General features: G+C 44.2%; 1 protein-coding gene across 3 annotated transcripts; it reads left to right on the top strand.

Annotated features, from left to right (window-relative positions):
* The first annotated feature begins 2,388 nt into the window (after window positions 1-2,388).
* Window positions 2,389-17,331, top strand: LOC140547902 (platelet-derived growth factor subunit A). 3 transcript variants are annotated; one of them, XM_072671174.1, is made up of 7 exons: window positions 2,389-2,912; window positions 4,410-4,508; window positions 9,479-9,586; window positions 11,171-11,358; window positions 15,168-15,288; window positions 15,511-15,609; window positions 16,779-17,331. In XM_072671174.1, exons 1-7 carry the CDS (start codon window positions 2,831-2,833, stop codon window positions 16,787-16,789), a joined length of 708 nt encoding a protein of 235 aa, XP_072527275.1. In that variant the 5' UTR covers window positions 2,389-2,830; the 3' UTR covers window positions 16,790-17,331. The 3 variants fall into 3 exon arrangements, with proteins under 3 accessions (XP_072527275.1, XP_072527274.1, XP_072527276.1); XM_072671173.1 differs by having other exon boundaries at window positions 2,389-2,917; window positions 4,412-4,508; XM_072671175.1 differs by lacking the exon at window positions 15,511-15,609 and having other exon boundaries at window positions 2,393-2,917; window positions 4,412-4,508.
* The last annotated feature ends 1,018 nt before the right edge of the window (window positions 17,332-18,349 follow it).

Below are 18,349 nucleotides of genomic sequence, written 5' to 3'. Positions count from 1 at the left end.
AGATCTTGTTAGGGATGTTTAGTCCAGGGTTAATTATCCAGGGTTAGTTAGATCTTGTTAGGGATGTTTAGTCCAGGGTTAATTATCCAATGTTAGTTAGAACTTGTTAGGCCTGGTTAGAGATGTTTAGTCCAGGGTTAGTTAGATCTTGTTAGACCTGGTTAGAGATGTTTAGTCCAGGGTTAATTATCCAGGGTTAGTTAGATCTTGTTAGGGATGTTTAGTCCAGGGTTAATTATCCAATGTTAGTTAGAACTTGTTAGGCCTGGTTAGAGACATTTAGTCCAGGGTTAGTTCGATCTTGTTAGACCTGGTAAGAGATGTTTAGTCCAGGGTTAGTTAGAACTTGTTAGACCTGGTTAGAGACATTTAGTCCAGGGTTAGTTCGATCTTGTTAGACCTGGTAAGAGATGTTTAGTCCAGGGTTAGTTAGAACTTGTTAGACCTGGTTAGAGACATTTAGTCCAGGGTTAGTTCGATCTTGTTAGACCTGGTAAGAGATGTTTAGTCCAGGGTTAGTTATCCAGGGTTAGTTAGAACTTGTTAGGCCTGGTTAGAGATGTTTAGTCCAGGGTTAGTTCGATCTTGTTAGACCTGGTAAGAGATGTTTAGTCCAGGGTTAGTTAGAACTTGTTAGACCTGGTTAGAGACATTTAGTCCAGGGTTAGTTCGATCTTGTTAGACCTGGTAAGAGATGTTTAGTCCAGGGTTAGTTATCCAGGGATAGTTAGAACTTGTTAGGCCTGGTTAGAGATGTTTAGTCCAGGGTTAGTTAGAACTTGTTAGGCCTGGTTAGAGACATTTAGTCCAGGGTTAGTTCGATCTTGTTAGACCTGGTAAGAGATGTTTAGTCCAGGGTTAGTTAGAACTTGTTAGACCTGGTTAGAGACATTTAGTCCAGGGTTAGTTCGATCTTGTTAGACCTGGTAAGAGATGTTTAGTCCAGGGTTAGTTAGAACTTGTTAGACCTGGTTAGAGACATTTAGTCCAGGGTTAGTTCGATCTTGTTAGACCTGGTAAGAGATGTTTAGTCCAGGGTTAGTTATCCAGGGTTAGTTAGAACTTGTTAGGCCTGGTTAGAGATGTTTAGTCCAGGGTTAGTTCGATCTTGTTAGACCTGGTAAGAGATGTTTAGTCCAGGGTTAGTTAGAACTTGTTAGACCTGGTTAGAGACATTTAGTCCAGGGTTAGTTCGATCTTGTTAGACCTGGTAAGAGATGTTTAGTCCAGGGTTAGTTATCCAGGGTTAGTTAGAACTTGTTAGGCCTGGTTAGAGATGTTTAGTCCAGGGTTAGTTAGATCTTGTTAGGCCTGGTTAGAGATGTTTAGTCCAGGGTTAGTTATCCAGGGTTAGTTCAAACTTGTTAGACCTGGTTAGAGATGTTTAGTCCAGGGTAAGTTATCCAGGATTAGTTAGATCTCGTTAGACCTGGTTAGAGATGTTTAGTCCAGGGTTAGTTATCCAGGGTTAGTTAGAACTTGTTAGACCTGGTTAGAGATGTTTAGTCCAGGGTTAGTTATCCAGGGTTAGTTAGAACTTGTTAGACCTGGTTAGAGATGTTTAGTCCAGGGTTAGTTATCCAGGGTTAGTTAGAACTTGTTAGACCTGGTTAGAGATGTTTAGTCCAGGGTAAGTTATCCAGGATTAGTTAGAACTTGTTAGACCTGGTTAGAGATATTTAGTCCAGGGTTAGTTTGAACTTGTTAGACTTGGTTAAAGATGTTTAGTCCAGGGGAGATGCCACCCCCAAAACATCCACAAATTTGATTGCATTCAGCCATGCGAGCATTAGTGAGGTCAGACGATTAGGTCTGCCAGCTTGTGCCCTTTAATAAGGGGATTGCCTAGGCTGGGTTGTACATTTGAACACCCGTGCCAAACCCTAACCCAAACCCTAAGTGCCAGGGTGTCCACAAACCTTCGCCTCACGCCACCTTCCTTGTACCCGTCCACTTGGCACACACTATGTGAACAAAAGTATTGGGACACCTGCTCATTCATTGTTCTTTTTTGACATCAAGGCTATTTTAAAAAGAGCTGATAACTGTCTCTACTGTCCAGGGAAGAGGAAGGCTTTCTGCTAGATTTAGGAGGAGCATTGCTGTGAGGATTTGATTGATTGCACTCAGTGACAAGAGCGTTAGTGAGGTACTTGATGAAGCTTCATACCCCTCTAGCCCACGCCTGGCATTATAGGCATGGAGGAGTTCCCCTTTACATACATGCAGCAAAATGATAATAATGTGTGTGTGTGTGTGTGTGTGTGTGTGTGTGGAAAAAAAGCAAACACACACCCACTCTTAAGAGCGCGAGGAGAGGAGAGGGGAAGGGAGGGGAGGGAAGGAGATGAGGTGGTGGTGGGGGGGGTTGGCGCACGCACGCACACCGGGCGCGCGCCTCACTGGACTTTTTCTTCAGAGACGTGAAGCGCTTGGAGTTCATTCACAGAGCGCAGAGCGGAGCGCGTGGACGCAGAGGATCAGCCGCTGTTCCTCAAGCTGCAGACCACCCCTGCCCGTGTTTTGGGGGAATTCCTGCTGTTCCTCGTCTCCAGGAGGGAATTGCGCTGCTCCTTGCTTGGCGCGCGCGCGCGTCGGGTGAAGATGCGTGGTTGCGTCCCAGAAGAGAAGCCGTTTGATCTGGAATGAGCGTCTCGTGCACCTTCTGTCCTCTGTTCGCGCTCTTCAGGACGGTCCTCAGAGCGGGGGATTAACAAACACGCGCGCACACACACACACACACACACACACACACAGGGACTCCTGGGGATGGTCTCCGGTTCTCACGGGCGCATCGCTTTCGGTTTGGCGGTCCGGTAGCGGAGGGGCGATGAGAGGGGCGCTGTGCTGCATACTCGCCTGCTGCCTCTCTCTCATACCCACCAGCACTGCTGCTGCTGCTGCTGCTGCTGCTGAGGTAAACACACACACACACACGCGCGCGCTTGCTTGTATTCCTGTCTTTGTGGGGCCCTGCCGCGTTGTTTCTGTGTGACTGCGGCTGCCTGCGCTGCTTAACCTCAATATTAAATAACTAAATAAATAAATATTAAATAACTAAATGCGCTTGGCTTGATTTTAAACGCGTTAAAATGGCTTTTATCGATGTTTTAGGAAAGGAAATGTCCCCACAACGTCTAGGTGTTGGCTTGTATCTCGTCCTGAGGACGTTAGCTGGAAACCGCTAAAGACGCGCGCGCGCTCTCGCTGGTATTAAATTGCGCTGCTAGTGCTAGCTAGCTAATCAGTAATGTTGCTACTTTTACTGAGTTTTCAGTCGTAAATATGGTGGATTTGAACTTTTAGCTTCCTCAGTTAATACCTTTAGCTAATTAAAAATGTATGAATTCTTTGTTTCTAACTTCTCTGGTATGCTAATTCCTGTGGTAAACGGCGCCTGTCCGGGAACGTCTGGTGTAATAGCTAGCTAGCTAGCTCGTTTTTTCTGTGGTAAAAATGTGAGTAATTTCTCCTTTACAGTTGTTTAAAAAATTAAAAATACATAATGACAATAAATACTATTAGTACAAGAGTTAAGTTGCACTGTAACATAAACATATAGCTAGCACTAGTACTAAAAGGACTACAATGTTGTCGGTGTCCTAAGAAAGCTAGCTAGCTAGCTAGCAAATGTCCCCACAATGTCGAAATGTCCACTTTTCCATCATTCTGAGGACTCTTGAGGTCCTCACATAAAGCTAAAAACAAGTACACAGAGTAGTATGAAAAGGTGCTAATGCACGATGCTAAAAAGTAAAAGTAAAAAAACATTGATGGATTTGAACTTAAGTTGACATTTTTAGACATTTTAAGTATTTTTTTGTGTTAAAAGTGTTACTTTTTCCCTCAGAAATGTAGTTTTTAAAGTTTTTATTAACATTTTTAGTACCTAATTACGTTTGTGCTTTGTGTCATTTGGGGTTGTTCGTCTGTTGGCACTTTAGACCAATTTTAGACCAAATAAAAGTCCCAATAAAATGAACAGTATCACCCACAAAAAGTTCCTTCACAGTTCTGTAAGAAAATCTGTACTTTAAAATTGTTAATATTGTTTTTTATATATTTTTTTTTGTAGCTTTTCTAAGTCAAAACATTTCATGAGTAGTAGAAGTTTTACTCGAGGATGCTGTTCGGCTCGTCAGAGATGGTTCTCCGTGGTGTAAAACCCACAGCAGATCCACCTCTGAGGAGCTTCCAGGTCAGTTTGATCAGTTTTACCTCACAACCCAGCAGAAGATGTCTGTTTAACTACTGAACTGCTTTTAAAAGCTGCCTTTCTAAACTGACGGCTCTTTTTTGAGCTGGCTCTGAAGTGTAGATAGCTCTGTTTACTCTACCATGTGTTTAACGCTGTGTCTGAGTTATTCTTTAACCTGCAAGCACATTCACATCGAACACATTGCTCCTCCAGGCAGAGTCGATTCCCCGCGAGCTGATCGAGAGACTCTCCAGCAGCGAGATCCGCAGCATTAGCGACCTCCAGCGGCTCCTGGAGTCACACTCCCTGGGTAAGGACCTTCACTCAGCACCCGGACAGGCATCTAATAGGACTAGTTGACCCTTTTCCCATTACGAATAAAACAGTTCTCAGAGTTTTAAGTGAGGTTTCATTTTAGTTTATTCTTCTAAAGCAAGACAGGTGCAACTTTGACGTCCCACAGGCTTCTCTAAGGGCTCCTAGAACTCAATTTACGATAAATGACCAAGATTGCATGCTCCCGGTTCCTCATCAGGTCCTACTATGAGCTGGAAACTGTTGGAGAACATTGCTCCATTGCATTAGTGGTATGCCACATGTTTCTAAAGGCTGTTTTCCTTTGGCGCTGATTCAGATACTGGCACCTGCTGGGTACAGGACCATACAGGGAATTAGTTTTGCAAAGCAAGACTCCAGCCTATGGTCTGTCTGGTGTTTTTCACTGCTGAATGTCTCCAAGAACCTTCTGCTTTGGCAGGCAGGGGACATTAAAATAGCATGCACTCACAGTTCTGCGGAAGCCAGTGGTAGTATTCGACTGGGATCCATGGTCAGACAAAATATCCATCCATGTGACAGTTTAGTAAAGTGCAAGTCAATCAAATCCTCACAGCAGTGCTCCTCCAAATTCTAGTAGAAAGCTAGCCTTCCTCCCTGGACGGTAGAGACAGGAAAGACTCTTATTTTTAATAGCCTTGATTTGAGAAGAAACAGTGCTTAAGCAGGTGTCCCAATACTTTTGTCCACAAAATTGTGTTTAGTATAGCGCTTATTTCTGTCTCTCACATGAATTCAAAAAGGGACACGTCTCCTCCGTCCCCCCTCGCACACATGACTCAGCTAAAAGCCTCCTCAGCCGTCCCCATATGTCCCCAGATAACACAGCGAAATCAACCAAGGCGGTGCCCTTTGCCACACAGCGAAAGTCTCTTTTGTGAGCGCCTGGGCCTCGGACTCTGCCAACTTGGTCATAAACAAAACAAAACACGAGAGAAGCAGACGGACACTGACCTCACACTGGGATTTACTGGATGTGGTAACCTGCGCCGGGATGTCCCGCAACTCAAAGGCTGTGAGAATCTGGTCTGCGAGGAGGACGCGCTCTTTAATCTCCCTCTGAAGTTCATAGGAGTCGCCGTCCAAGTCGCCTTTTATACCCAATGGCTCGGCGGCGGTCGCCCCGGAGACGGCGGCCCTGTCTCGTCTCGATGAGGCGCCACACGGGACCGCCTGCATGTGAACTTGGGTGACTGATGTCACTTTTCCTGGCGGGAATTCTGCTGTCCTTCAGGATTAGCCCGTGTTGGAGCCCGGATAAACAAAAGAGGCCCGGGCTGGATGATTCTGAGTTTGGCGTATCATCAAGGGGAGGCCGTTTCCACCTTAACCCTAATTGTTGTTGCTGATTGGTCAAGACGTGTTTGGTGTCTGCAAGTTAAGGGGGCTTGAACCCCACCAATCATCACTGCATTTACATTTCCCAGCCAATACCTGAACTCCTGAAAAGAAAGGTCCTCAAGGGTTCTTAGGAAAGGCAGAGGTTTTATATAGACAACTTAAGAACTTAAAGAATCATATTAATGCATTAATGGTGACTCGCCTCGTTCAGTGGTTCCTCGTCGGCAAGGAGAACCTCTAGTAGATAGTTAGTCTTCATTAAATCATTAGATTTAAGCAGGTGAGCTGCTGGTGGAACCGAGCAAATCCACATAGCATCCAGCATCCAAACCTGTGTACTTCTAACCAACGTACCAATTTACTGACCCACAGCTCATTCTGACCACTGACCACTGACTTCAAGCATCACCCTGGACCCCCCATTTTTCACCCGCTGTCTTATAGATAACAACACCCCAAACTCTCTAATTAACCCTTTAATCCCCCCGAAAATAAACATTAAGAACGTACTACAGCATTGTATTTACCTACGCATCATTAAATAGACCCTCAAATATGCTGCTGTTACCGTGTTTTATTTTAGCCTTAGCATAACCCTTCAGCTGAGCCTTCAGTCTAGCTAAAGCTGTAGCACTGCTCCGCCACAAGGTTGCGCTACTACAAACTGATTCGAGTTTCAGTTAAGCTGTCCAGTCTTAGGCTAACTGCTTCACATCGCACTGTTCGACCTCATCGCCTGCTAAACCCACCCCTAATCCAAGTATGTGGCTGAGTTAGCTAACTAAGCAAACCGCTAGCAAAATATATCATCACTATCGTTGTTGTTTTGGTGTTTTGAGTCTTGGGATTGGCTGAAGTACAGTGACAGTGCTACTCCTAGCAGAGGTTTCTTGGCTGCGTCCCAATTGCGTACCACACACTCACGCTGTAAGCTACGCTAACAGACGTCCCTGCGGGTTCTCCAGACGCCGTTGCCGCCGCACTTACATTACTATCCACCATTTTTCCGGACTTGAGTAGCTCCTCCCTTTCCGTTGTTCACATAGCATTGTGGGATAGTGATGTTCTTCGTAACCAGTATTTGACACGCTCCTCCCGAACTCCACTCAGAAGAACTTCGTAACGCTCTAAACTGTTAATCCAACAATTTTGACGACCCCCCCCCCCCGTGTCATACGCCCTAATCGCTTGTCAGCTCTATAAGCCCTGTAGCTCAAACCGAAGAAGTACGAGAAGTTCCCGGGTTTTGACAGCGAACAAAGCAGCCATCCTCTCCAGCAGGAGCTTCACAGGTCCTGATAAAGGAAAGTGCAACAGGAGCTCGAGAAGGACCGGCGTCTCGGATCAGATTTCCCCTCTGGACGTGTAATTGAAATGCAAACAGCTGCATCTGTAGAGCTGCTGGTGCTTGAGGGAGGTCAAGAGGCTCTCTCCATTATGCTGTTGTCATGCTGCCTTTATGAGCTTAGTGGGGCTGAATGCCAGCGCTGTAATGTATTATTCATGTTGAATTCCTAGCTTGTGTGTGTGTGTGTGTGTGTGTGCACGCCTCAGGGACTGGATTTCAGGGGGTCCGCTAACGAGTGTGTGAAAAGCTTGGTGAGCAAGCTACGCTGCTCGGGCCTAAAACGAAGCCCACCCTCCCCTTCTCGCATGCTGGGGTGGTTTCCGGGGGCAACGACAGGAGCATGTAGACCCTGCAGAACGGCTCGGCTGGCTGACGGTGCTGCACTAGGCAGTGCTGGTGCTTGCTGACTGTAACGGACGCTGTAACGGGGAGGAGCATTGCTGTGAGGATTTGATTGCATTTAGTGAGGTCAGGATGTTCAGTGATGATCACCAACCCCACCTCATCATCCCCAACTCTCCAACTCATCCCAAAAGTATCACACAGACGTTGCCCTGCTCCGCAGCTCAATGCTGGGGGGGCTTTATACCCACCTCTATCTAGCCCACGCTTGGCATTGTAGTGCCAGTAGGCCTATTGCCAATACTTCTCTACAGGGACTAGACCAGCATGTTGGCGCTAAAAATAGAAAGGGTGTCCACAAATATTTGGACGTAGAGCGTATTGTATTTTTGAAGCTCTCTTCCGACATGTGCATGCGACTGCTGCTCTGCCCTGGGCTGTTTAAAGGGGACTCGCCCCTAAAAGGAACCCCCTTCTCAGAGCAGCTATAATCCTTGTCCAGCTCCCCAGCCGTGGTGTTTAAGGACAGCCAAGCATTCAGAACTCCTCGAGCATTCCTAATCTCCCCCACCAGACTCAACAAATAAAGCTGGGGTTTCCATTAGTCCCCAAAGCATGCATTAGATTATGATAACTGCAGGTTTTAACTCAGGCTTCCTTCAGTCAGTCTGATACATATCTGATGGTTCTCCCTGAAGGCTAAACACCTACAGTACGGCCTCTCTTTCATACGAGCCACAGCTTACTGGTGCGGCTTCCAGGCAGTGATCACAAGCGAGAAGCTTGTCCGAACACACAGATCGTGTCTGATCAGGTTACAGAAAGGCATGTCGGCTTAATGTCTCATGATCTTCAAAGCGTCTTTCGCGTTGTGGGCATGACTGGTGTGGCGACGAGGTTGGCTTGCGGCCCAGTTAATAAAGCTGGGATGGACGATACCATTGGAATTATATATAAATATAAGCTGTGGGACAAACGATGGCATTTGACTTATATTTCGGACTGATATTGGTTGATGTTACTGGGTTATCCGACTTGCAAAAGTTTGTGTACCAAATTTCTCTTACTGTGAACATTTGAAATGAGGGGAACATGATGACCTGATTTCCGAAATTCATAAAGCTAAAATAATCCTTTCATTTTTGTACACAAAATAACTTCATTTCAACTTTCACAGTTCGGGGACCACACCCCAAAAAAATGATCTGCTACTCTGAATGGTTGAACTTGATTTCCAAAATTCGTGAAGCTAAAAAACTTGTGTAGTTTCAAAATGAAAAAAAAGATGCAAAGGTGGGCACCCTGCATGGTCAGTACTTATTAACACCCCCTTTGGTGAGTCTCATGATTTCTGTAGCGGCTAAACGTCTGTCAGTTCTTATTTGGGGGATTTTCTCTGTGCTTAACAGTTGGAAAGGTCTTCTTTTCATGAAATTCTGCACCTTTTTGCAGGCCAAAAAAAACAGCTAACAGATGCCTGTGCCGGCCAACCTTGCTTAAGAGTAACGAGAGAGAGGAGCGAGCATGGCCAATTGTGCTTTCTCAGATTCTGGCTGCTGATGGCAAAGCAGCAAGCCTTGGGATTCAAACTCGCGAGCCCTAGGCCATAGTTGCAGTGCATCAGAGCCAAACTTTTAAGGTTGCATGATGCATTAGCGTTAGTTTGGTGACCTTACTAAACATACGACTGGAAGAGTCACATAAGTGAAAGAAGCGAACTTCAGGCATCACACATGGGACAAGGTGGGACATGTGCTACATGTTTTGCCAGTCAATTCGTTCATTTATTTTGAGAAGGTACAGACCCTCCACTGTTAACTGGAACTGTTAAATGTCATTGCCTTGCTTTTGAGAACCAGGCTTGTTGACGTTATCAGTGTGTTCATGGAGTGTTGTTGTTCTGATCGATGCAGAGAATGAGGCCGTGCAGGACACCAAATGGCGCTACCGTAAAGAGGGCTTCCACGACAGCAGCAGCCTCAAGAGCTCGCAAACACACCCCAGACGCAAGAGGAGCATCGGTAAGACATGCATACACACACTACACTGAATGGAGGTTTAATAGGTAGAGATTCCATACGTGTCAGCGATCATGCCGCAGCCTGCCAGAGTCTGAACTGAATAACCTCCTTCTTAGATCAGCACCCTATCTCTCCTGGATCCTGCAGAGATTTAGCATAGGTGTGTATGGCTGTGTGCATGTGTGTGTGCGTGTGTGTGTGTGTGTGGCAGTTTTGCCTCTCACACACTTGTTGAAGTGAAAAACCTTGATGATCATCATTTGTAGTGGCTTCATCTGTCAAGGGGTGGATACATTGGGCAGCAAGTGAACAGTCAGGTCTTGAAGGTGATGCAAGCTGAGCCACTTTGACAAGTTCCCGGTATGCAGTGGTCAGTACCTACCATAAAGTGCTCCAAGAAAGGACAACCGAATGAACCGGCGACCTAAGGCTCATTGATGCAACTACTCACTGCTGACATTAGTCTTGGTGCCAGATACCACAGCAGGACCCTTCCAGAGGTATTGAGGAGTCCATGCCTCGAATGGTCAGATCTGTTCTGGCCTCACAAGGGGGGCCTACTCAATATTAGGCAGGTGGTATTAATGTTATGGCTGTCTAGGCTTTCTACGGCTGCACTATTCATCACCCCTGTATTATTTGGATGGTGTGGAAACTGTAGGGGCTGAACACTGCCCAAGAGCGTCACCACCACCACCACCACCCCAGCCAAAACTTGTCCATGTGGGGCCTATGGGTTGCCCAACTTGGAACCACAAAGATTTGTCCTCATTGACTGGGTTGTACACTGGCACATGGGGCCAAGATGAGACTAGATTAGGGCGGGCTGTGACCCAAGAGTGGACAAGTCAATCAGAGAAGCTAGCAACTGTAGTCAATCATGATCACTAACAGGAAGTTAAGAGGCCTTGGCCCTCGGAACTTTAAGAATCATCTAAGTGAGCGTCTGTATATTTATTTGACCCTCTATGTATCCCAATCTAACCTAGTAGCCGCAAGCTTGCTGTCCAGGGCAGAAAGAAGCGTATTCAGGTCACACTGGGTATTAAGACCATACAGAATTTAGCATGCGCTCGAGTGTAAAGCGTTTTCTGAGCAGCTTAAAACAGAGGCATGATCGTATAGAATCTGAAATATGGTCACTTCCCCCACTTATTGACCAAAGCTGACCAAGCAGTCGTTTCACACAGCCAATTAGCGTTTTTATGCTATTTGCTATGATAATTATTGTGTATTAGTAATAAATAATTATAAATAAGTGTTTCATGACCAGCAAAGTTGTTTTACACATCCCAGCTGCCAGATTGTTGCCACCTTCCCAGTTTCCTTTTATAATATTATTAATAGTAATAATAATAAAATAAAATAGTTAATATAATGTTTAGCATTGAAGTTATAAACAATATGATTTTAGTTAAACAAAATATATAAATAATACAAAGTAAATAATAATAATCACTTTTCATTTATCCATGAATATTCTAGATAATAAGTATTTGAAAATGATGAATATCAGGCACTGTACTGTAACATCTCTAAACTCAGTACATGCCTGTGTTTGTGTGTGTGTGTGTATGTCTGTAGAGGAGGCAGTCCCGGCCGTGTGCAAGACCCGTACAGTGGTCTACGAAATTCCACGCAGTCAGGTGGACTCCACCGCGGCGAACTTCCTCATCTGGCCTCCGTGTGTGGAGGTGACCCGCTGCTCTGGCTGCTGCAACACCAGCAACATGCGCTGCCACCCAACCAAAAAGACACACAGGACTGTCAAAGTAGGAAAACACACACACACACACACACACACACACACACAAATAGACTCGTACATACTCATACCTGCTGGGACAACAGCTCCAGCAATTCAGTGCCATCCAACCAAAAAACTACTCATCTGGGTAGGAAAATATGAGCACGTCCAAAGCAAACACACACACACACAGCAACACTGGCAACATACAGAACCACTCAACCCTAAAGAAAACCTGATTATATACAGACACACACACACACACACACACACTCAGAAAACTCTCACTTGGATACGGTATGGATGCATCCAAATACTTTACCGAACCTCCTTACTTTCATTCTGCTGATCTGTATCTCATGGCCCGGTGGAGCTGACTAGCTTATGGATTCTCGTGAGTACCAGATCATCCAAATCAATGAGAGGACATTTTAGTAAAGTATTTGGACACAGCCACAGCCTCCAGTAGCCTGACCCTTAACACTGCCTCACTGAGCTACTGTGGTCAGGCTCTACTAAAGGGCCTTTGCTCCACTGAGACAGACACTGGAACATGGCACACCAGAATATTCCAGAAACACCATCTTCTCCCCGCAGCTCTGCAGCTGCACAGTGCTCGATTTACCAGAACATAAAGAAGTACACACACTCACACTCACACACACACACACACACATAGATACAAGCACACACTGTTCCTTGTCTTGTCCAGTAAAGATTTTTCGGTAAAGGTCAGGACAGTGAAAGGGCGCCGACAGATAGATGAAGAACCCCGACTGGAAACAAAAGAGAGAGTGTTAACCTCACATCATACACACAGCGCCTCCCGCCGGCTTTAACTCCTCTTATATAACCTGATGAGCAGTATTTTGTGGTCCTTGTTTCAGAGTGGACGTTAGTGTGGACAGTAGTAGTGTGGTTTCACAGATGATAGTAGTGCAGCTGCTGACATGGACAGAAGGCATTTCTTTGATTGCAGTATTTACGGTAGTCCTCTAATAGATATGGAATTAGAGTGGTTACGGTAATGACGTTACTTTTCATTACTAAAGGCAATTACTTTGTTTACAGTAATGATGGTAGTTCACTTTTATGGTAGTTTTTGGTTACAGTACTGACAGTTCCTCTCTGTTATTAGAGACAGAATTAGTTTGGTTAAAGTAATGATGGTCTTTTTTTAATGTTACTACAGACAGAATTACAGTGGTTACAAAAATGACACCACTTTACTTTAATAAAAAATAACAGCTTAAAGCAATGACAGTAATTCTTTATTAATCTAAAAATAAGAATTATTACTAATACAAAAATAGAATAAATTGGGTTACGGTAATGACAGTAGTTCTCTTTTATTAGAAATAGTATTCATTTGGTTGCAGTAATGATGGCAGTTCTGTTTTAAATAGAGGCAGAATACATTTGATTACAGCAGTGTGATTCTCCTGTTAATAGAGGCAGTATTAGAGAGGTTACAGTAATGACGGTGGTTCTGCTGTTAATAGAGGCAGTATTAGAGAGGTTACAGTAATGACGGTGGTTCTGCTGTTAATAGAGGCAGAATTAGAGAGGTTACAGTAATGACGGTGGTTCTGCTGTTAATAGAGACAGAATTAGAGAGGTTACAGTAATGACGGTGGTTCTGCTGTTAATAGAGGCAGAATTAGAGAGGTTACAGTAATGACGGTGGTTCTGCTGTTAATAGAGGCAGAATTAGAGAGGTTACAGTAATGACGGTGGTTCTGCTGTTAATAGAGGCAGTATTAGAGAGGTTACAGTAATGACGGTGGTTCTGCTGTTAATAGAGACAGAATTAGAGAGGTTACAGTAATGTCGGTGGTTATGCTGTTAATAGAGGCAGAATTAGAGAGGTTACAGTAATGACGGTGGTTCTGCTGTTAATAGAGGCAGTATTAGAGAGGTTACAGTAATGACGGTGGTTCTGCTGTTAATAGAGGCAGAATTAGAGAGGTTACAGTAATGACGGTGGTTCTGCTGTTAATAGAGGCAGTATTAGAGAGGTTACAGTAATGTCGGTGGTTATGCTGTTAATAGAGGCAGAATTAGAGAGGTTACAGTAATGACGGTGGTTCTGCTGTTAATAGAGGCAGTATAGGAGAGGTTACAGTAATGACGGTAAATTTCCTACTTTGTTGACACTCATTTCTCCGCTTGTACTATTGAGTAAACATTTTCGGATTGGGCTTTACTCTGCCGGCCCTGAAAAGGGGGAGTGCGCGGATTTCATGGCTGGTGAACTTACCGGGTTTCGTCCCAGAACTTCCCCACGGGAGGGTTCAATAGCGTAACCTGGCACAAACCACTGGAGCTGCCTGTCTCTTTCTCTGCCATCCAATTATCCCTGTGGTTCTGGAGCAGTGTGCATCTGTGTGTGTGTGTGTGTGTGTGTGTAAGCGTCTGTGTGTTCAGACCTGAATGGAGTGTTGTATAATCAGGCCTTTAGGGGGTTGGCACGAGTGGCAAAGGAGTGCATTAGTACAAGGTGTGTGTCTGTGTGTGTGTGTGTGTGTGTGTTTTGTAGAAAGAATCAAACAGATGAAAGACTCAGCTGAGGTACATCCCACTCTGGGCCAACTGCATCTTTTACCTGGCCTCACCTTTCTGCAATAGATAGCTAGATAACTGAATAAAGGTGTGTGTGTGTGTGAGAGAGAGAGTGTGTGTGTTAGTCTCATTTCAGGAGCTGAAATGCAGGAACTCTTGGGTTAGGGTCTGGTGGTTGACCCGGCCAGTCTTAAACCTTCACATTTCTCCACTGAAGAAGGTCTTTTTATGTTGGCAGTGGGTTTGGGGTCATGGCCTTGCTTGTTGCCTGATGACGTTCCTCCTTATTTGATTGAATCCATTCTGCTCCTCCCATCATGAGTTACATCATCAATAAAGATTAGTAAAGCCTGTTCCAGAAGCAGCCATGCAAGCAATAACACTACCTCCACCATGCTTGACACTACCTCTACCATGCTTGACACAACCTCCACCATGCTTCACAGAGCATCCACAGTGCTTGTCACTGCCTCCTTGTCACTACCTTCACCATGTCTCACTCTACCTCCAACATGCTTGTCACTGCCTCCACAGTGATTGTCACTGCCTCCACCATGCTTGTCACTGCCTCCACAGTCATTGTCATGCCTCCACCATGCTTGTCACAAGCTCCACCATGGTTGAAACAACCTACACCATGGCTCACACTACCTCCACCATGGTTGTCACTACCTTCACAATGTCTCACACTACCTTCACCGTGCTTGCTATTACCTAAACCATGCTCACCAAAGTCTCCACTATTCTTCACACTACCTCCACCATGCTTGACGCTACCTCCACCATGACTGTCACTACCTTCACCATGATTGTCACTACCTTCACCATGTCTCACACTACCTCCGCCATGCTTGATACAACCTCTACCATGTCTCACACTCAAACCATGCTAACCAAAGCCTCCACCATTCTTCACGCTACCTCCACCATGCATGGAACTGTGTTCTTTGGAATGATGCTGGTGCTCCATCCAATACTTTAGGGATAAGTTGGGGAGTTTGGGATGATGAGGTGGGTGGTGATCATTATCCAACATCCTGACCTCAGTAACGCTCTTGTTGATGAACGCAGTCAAACACACACAAAATCTTAGAAAGCCAGCCAGATAGTAGAGGCAGCTACTCCATCAAAAGCAGGACTCTTTTTAATGCCCTTGACTTCAGAAGAAACAGTGAATGAGCAGGTGTCCCAATACTTTTGTCCACACAGTATAAGAGAATGTCTTTTATACACCTCTGATATTTGCTCTCTCTCTCTCTCTCTCTCTCTCAGGTGGCGAAGGTAGAGTACGTGCGCCGGAGACCGAAGCTGCGGGAGGTGCAGGTGCGTCTGGAGGATCATCTGGAGTGTGTGTGCGTGTCCAAACACCACACAGAGTCTCGCTTACACACAGGTACACACACACACACACACACACAGACGCATACCCTCCTCCTCTCTCACTCCCGTCCGTTTTGGTCTCCCCTCTCACCAACATAGTAAAATGTCTCCACTTTCGCACCTTCCTTAACATTTCATATCTCCAACCACTCTCTCTCTCTCTCTCTCTCACTCTCACGCACTCTCTCTCTCTCTCTCTCTGTATTTTTCTTTTTTTCCATCCCTCCATTCTCAGGCCGCTCTCGGGTGAAGTGTAAAAACAGGAAAAGGAAACATGACAAATGCTTAAGCTTTCGGTTCTTAGTCAAACGTTGCCGGCTGAGTAAGTCCAAAGGTAGGAGACCTGTCCGTGTGGCCAATCAGCCAGCCAGATATGCCTGCCAATCAAATCCGCAACCAATCAGCAGCTCCCAGTCCTGATCAGCTGTGGTGGAGGGATTACGCTGCAATACTGATGATTTTCGCTGCTGCTTGTGGAGATCAGTTCTTGAAAGATGTCAGTGTAAAATTACTAAGGAATCTGAGATCAGCGTTTGACGTTTACAGCATAATGAATACAAAGCAGATAAGAGTGGAAGATCTGGGCTCTTGGAGAGTGCAGGTGTGCATCGAGTGAGTGATTTGTGAAGGGGATGGTCCGTTCAGGACAGATGCCAAACTTAGAAATTACTGTGATCTACGTCTATAAGGCATGTCCGTGTCTGAGGTTTGCTTCTCTAGTTTTGCACTGGTGTTTGGACGGTGTCTTCGGCCGAATAATGGAATTACAAGTCCTTAAGTAGCGAGCTCGGACGATATTATCCGCTGAATTACGGAATTATGCGTTGGTATATATTAACCTTGGACGATATAGTGTGCCGAGTTATGAAATTACGAGTTTGTAAAGTAGCAAGCGGTGACAGTATCGACAGCTGAATTACGAGTTGTTGTGTAGTAACTTTGGACAATATTACCCGCTGAATCACAGAATGACCAGTAGCATGCTTGGATGATATAGTGTGCCGAATATTGGAATTACGAGTTGTTAAGTAGAGAGCTCGGACGATATTATCCGCTGAATTACGGAATTATGAGTTGTCACGTATTAAGCTTGAATGAAATGATCCACTGAATTACAAAATCGCTAGTTGTTACGTAGTGGAAGATGTCATCTGCCAAATTACGGAATTGCGAGTTGTTAAATAGTAAACGTGGAGGATATAATTTGCTGAATTATGGAATTACATTTAATAACTAAACTTGGACAGTATCATGAACATATCTAGATCACAAAATGCTTTACAATGCAAATAAAAGTGTAATAAAATACAATCAATATTTACCGCAAAGCGATACAATTAGTGCTTATAATTCAAATGATCATTTAAGAATTTTTCTGTAATTTACTAAACTAAATGTAATAGTTTTGCTATCGCTTTAATCTGTGGGAATTGTACAGTAATGTACCAGAATTTGGAAATGTAATGCTAAACATATCTTTTGTATGTATGTGTGTGTTTGCAGATATAAGGTGAGCGAATAACTGGATTAAGAGGAAGGAGGAGGCTGATGGAAGAGGACCCAACACCTCGTCCAGTCAGAATCTTCAGGTCAGCCAGAAAAAGAGTGATCCATAATTGACTCTGCGGTCATGAACTGATCGACCCGGACTGAGCGATCAAAGTGGGAAAATGTTGGACTTTTGGACAGGATGTTTTTTTTTTTTTTTTGGACATTTTGGTACGCCATGGATGCAGGCAAACGGACACAAAAGGAAAGGAATACGCCTGGATTCTGTGGCGAAAGAGCTTCAACATGAACTGGTGATGAATGGTTATGATGGACAGTCCGGTCTGGTACATCTCATTGCCGCCAGCATTGGATCTATCTGAGATAATCGAGCCTTTAATGCAATGTTTCTCTTCTGTAAAAAGACTTCTTTCTTCCAACAAACCCTTTTTTTCAATATATACTTCTATTTTTGTAGCCCATTTTCTATCAAGACTGATATGTAGAACAAGCAGACACAGCCAAACGTTCAACAGTAACCGCTACTAATAAACTATTTATAAATGCACAGACCTGCTGGTGTTTCACGGTAGTTTTCCGTTTGAGTAACATTGCCTCCAAATGGAAAACCAGTACACGTTATTTATCAAATCAAATCAAATTTATTTGAATAGCTTTTCACAACTGGCGTCGTCACAAAGCAGCTTTACACAATCAGTAATTAGTAAAAAGACAAAAGACAAGAAATGTGAAATATTTAGTTTTGCAATGAAGCCACAAGGATAACAAGCAAAGTACCCCACCAATTAGCAGTGTGGTCTACCTTTTTCACTGTGGCCTTTACAAACCACATACAAATGAAGAGCCTGTGTGGACTATATTTCCATCACCTACCCTTTTTACAAGCAATTTAGACAAAAGCAGCCTCATAGACTGGGTCAGTTGTAACAGATGGAGATATAGTTATAATTTGGTACATTGACCCTAAAAACAATTCATTTAATTCTTTAATTCACAATTCTATGTGGCATGAAATGGACAAGCATTCCCATTTTAATATCTACAGATTTCTACATCCAAATAAATACAATGTGAAAAGGGGCTGTAGCATTTTTCTGTTCTGGGGAAGGGTGGCAGCTCACACCTTTATTCCCAGACCCATAGACATATATATTTAAGTTTTATGGACCAATCAGAATTAAGGTTCTGTTACTGAAAAATGACAAGTAACATTTGAATTTTGTTTACATCTGAAATTCATGTGGAATTAAGTAGAATTAAGTGGCAATCAGCGGGGACCAAGCACTATACGCCATTAAATATGGCGTCTCAAAAGGGGCTGCTGGTTTCTGCACCTTATTTTACTTATATTTACATTTGCACACAAGAACTATAAAAAAAAATCAATAAACAGCAAAAGATGGGTCATTAAATAATTCAAAATTTGTATGAGAAGATATGGACTTCTCTGGAACGCTGTGTTGAAACTACCTTCACCATGTTGGAAGCTGCCGAGACATCATTATTTACCCATTTCAATTTTCAATTTTACACATTTGAATTTGTTCACATATATAACGATATCA

This window comes from Salminus brasiliensis, chromosome 25 (assembly GCF_030463535.1).
Source record: "Salminus brasiliensis chromosome 25, fSalBra1.hap2, whole genome shotgun sequence".
Lineage (NCBI taxonomy): Eukaryota > Metazoa > Chordata > Actinopteri > Characiformes > Bryconidae > Salminus > Salminus brasiliensis.
Note: the sequence above shows the minus strand (reverse complement) of the source record. Positions and strands in the feature narration are given on the sequence as shown.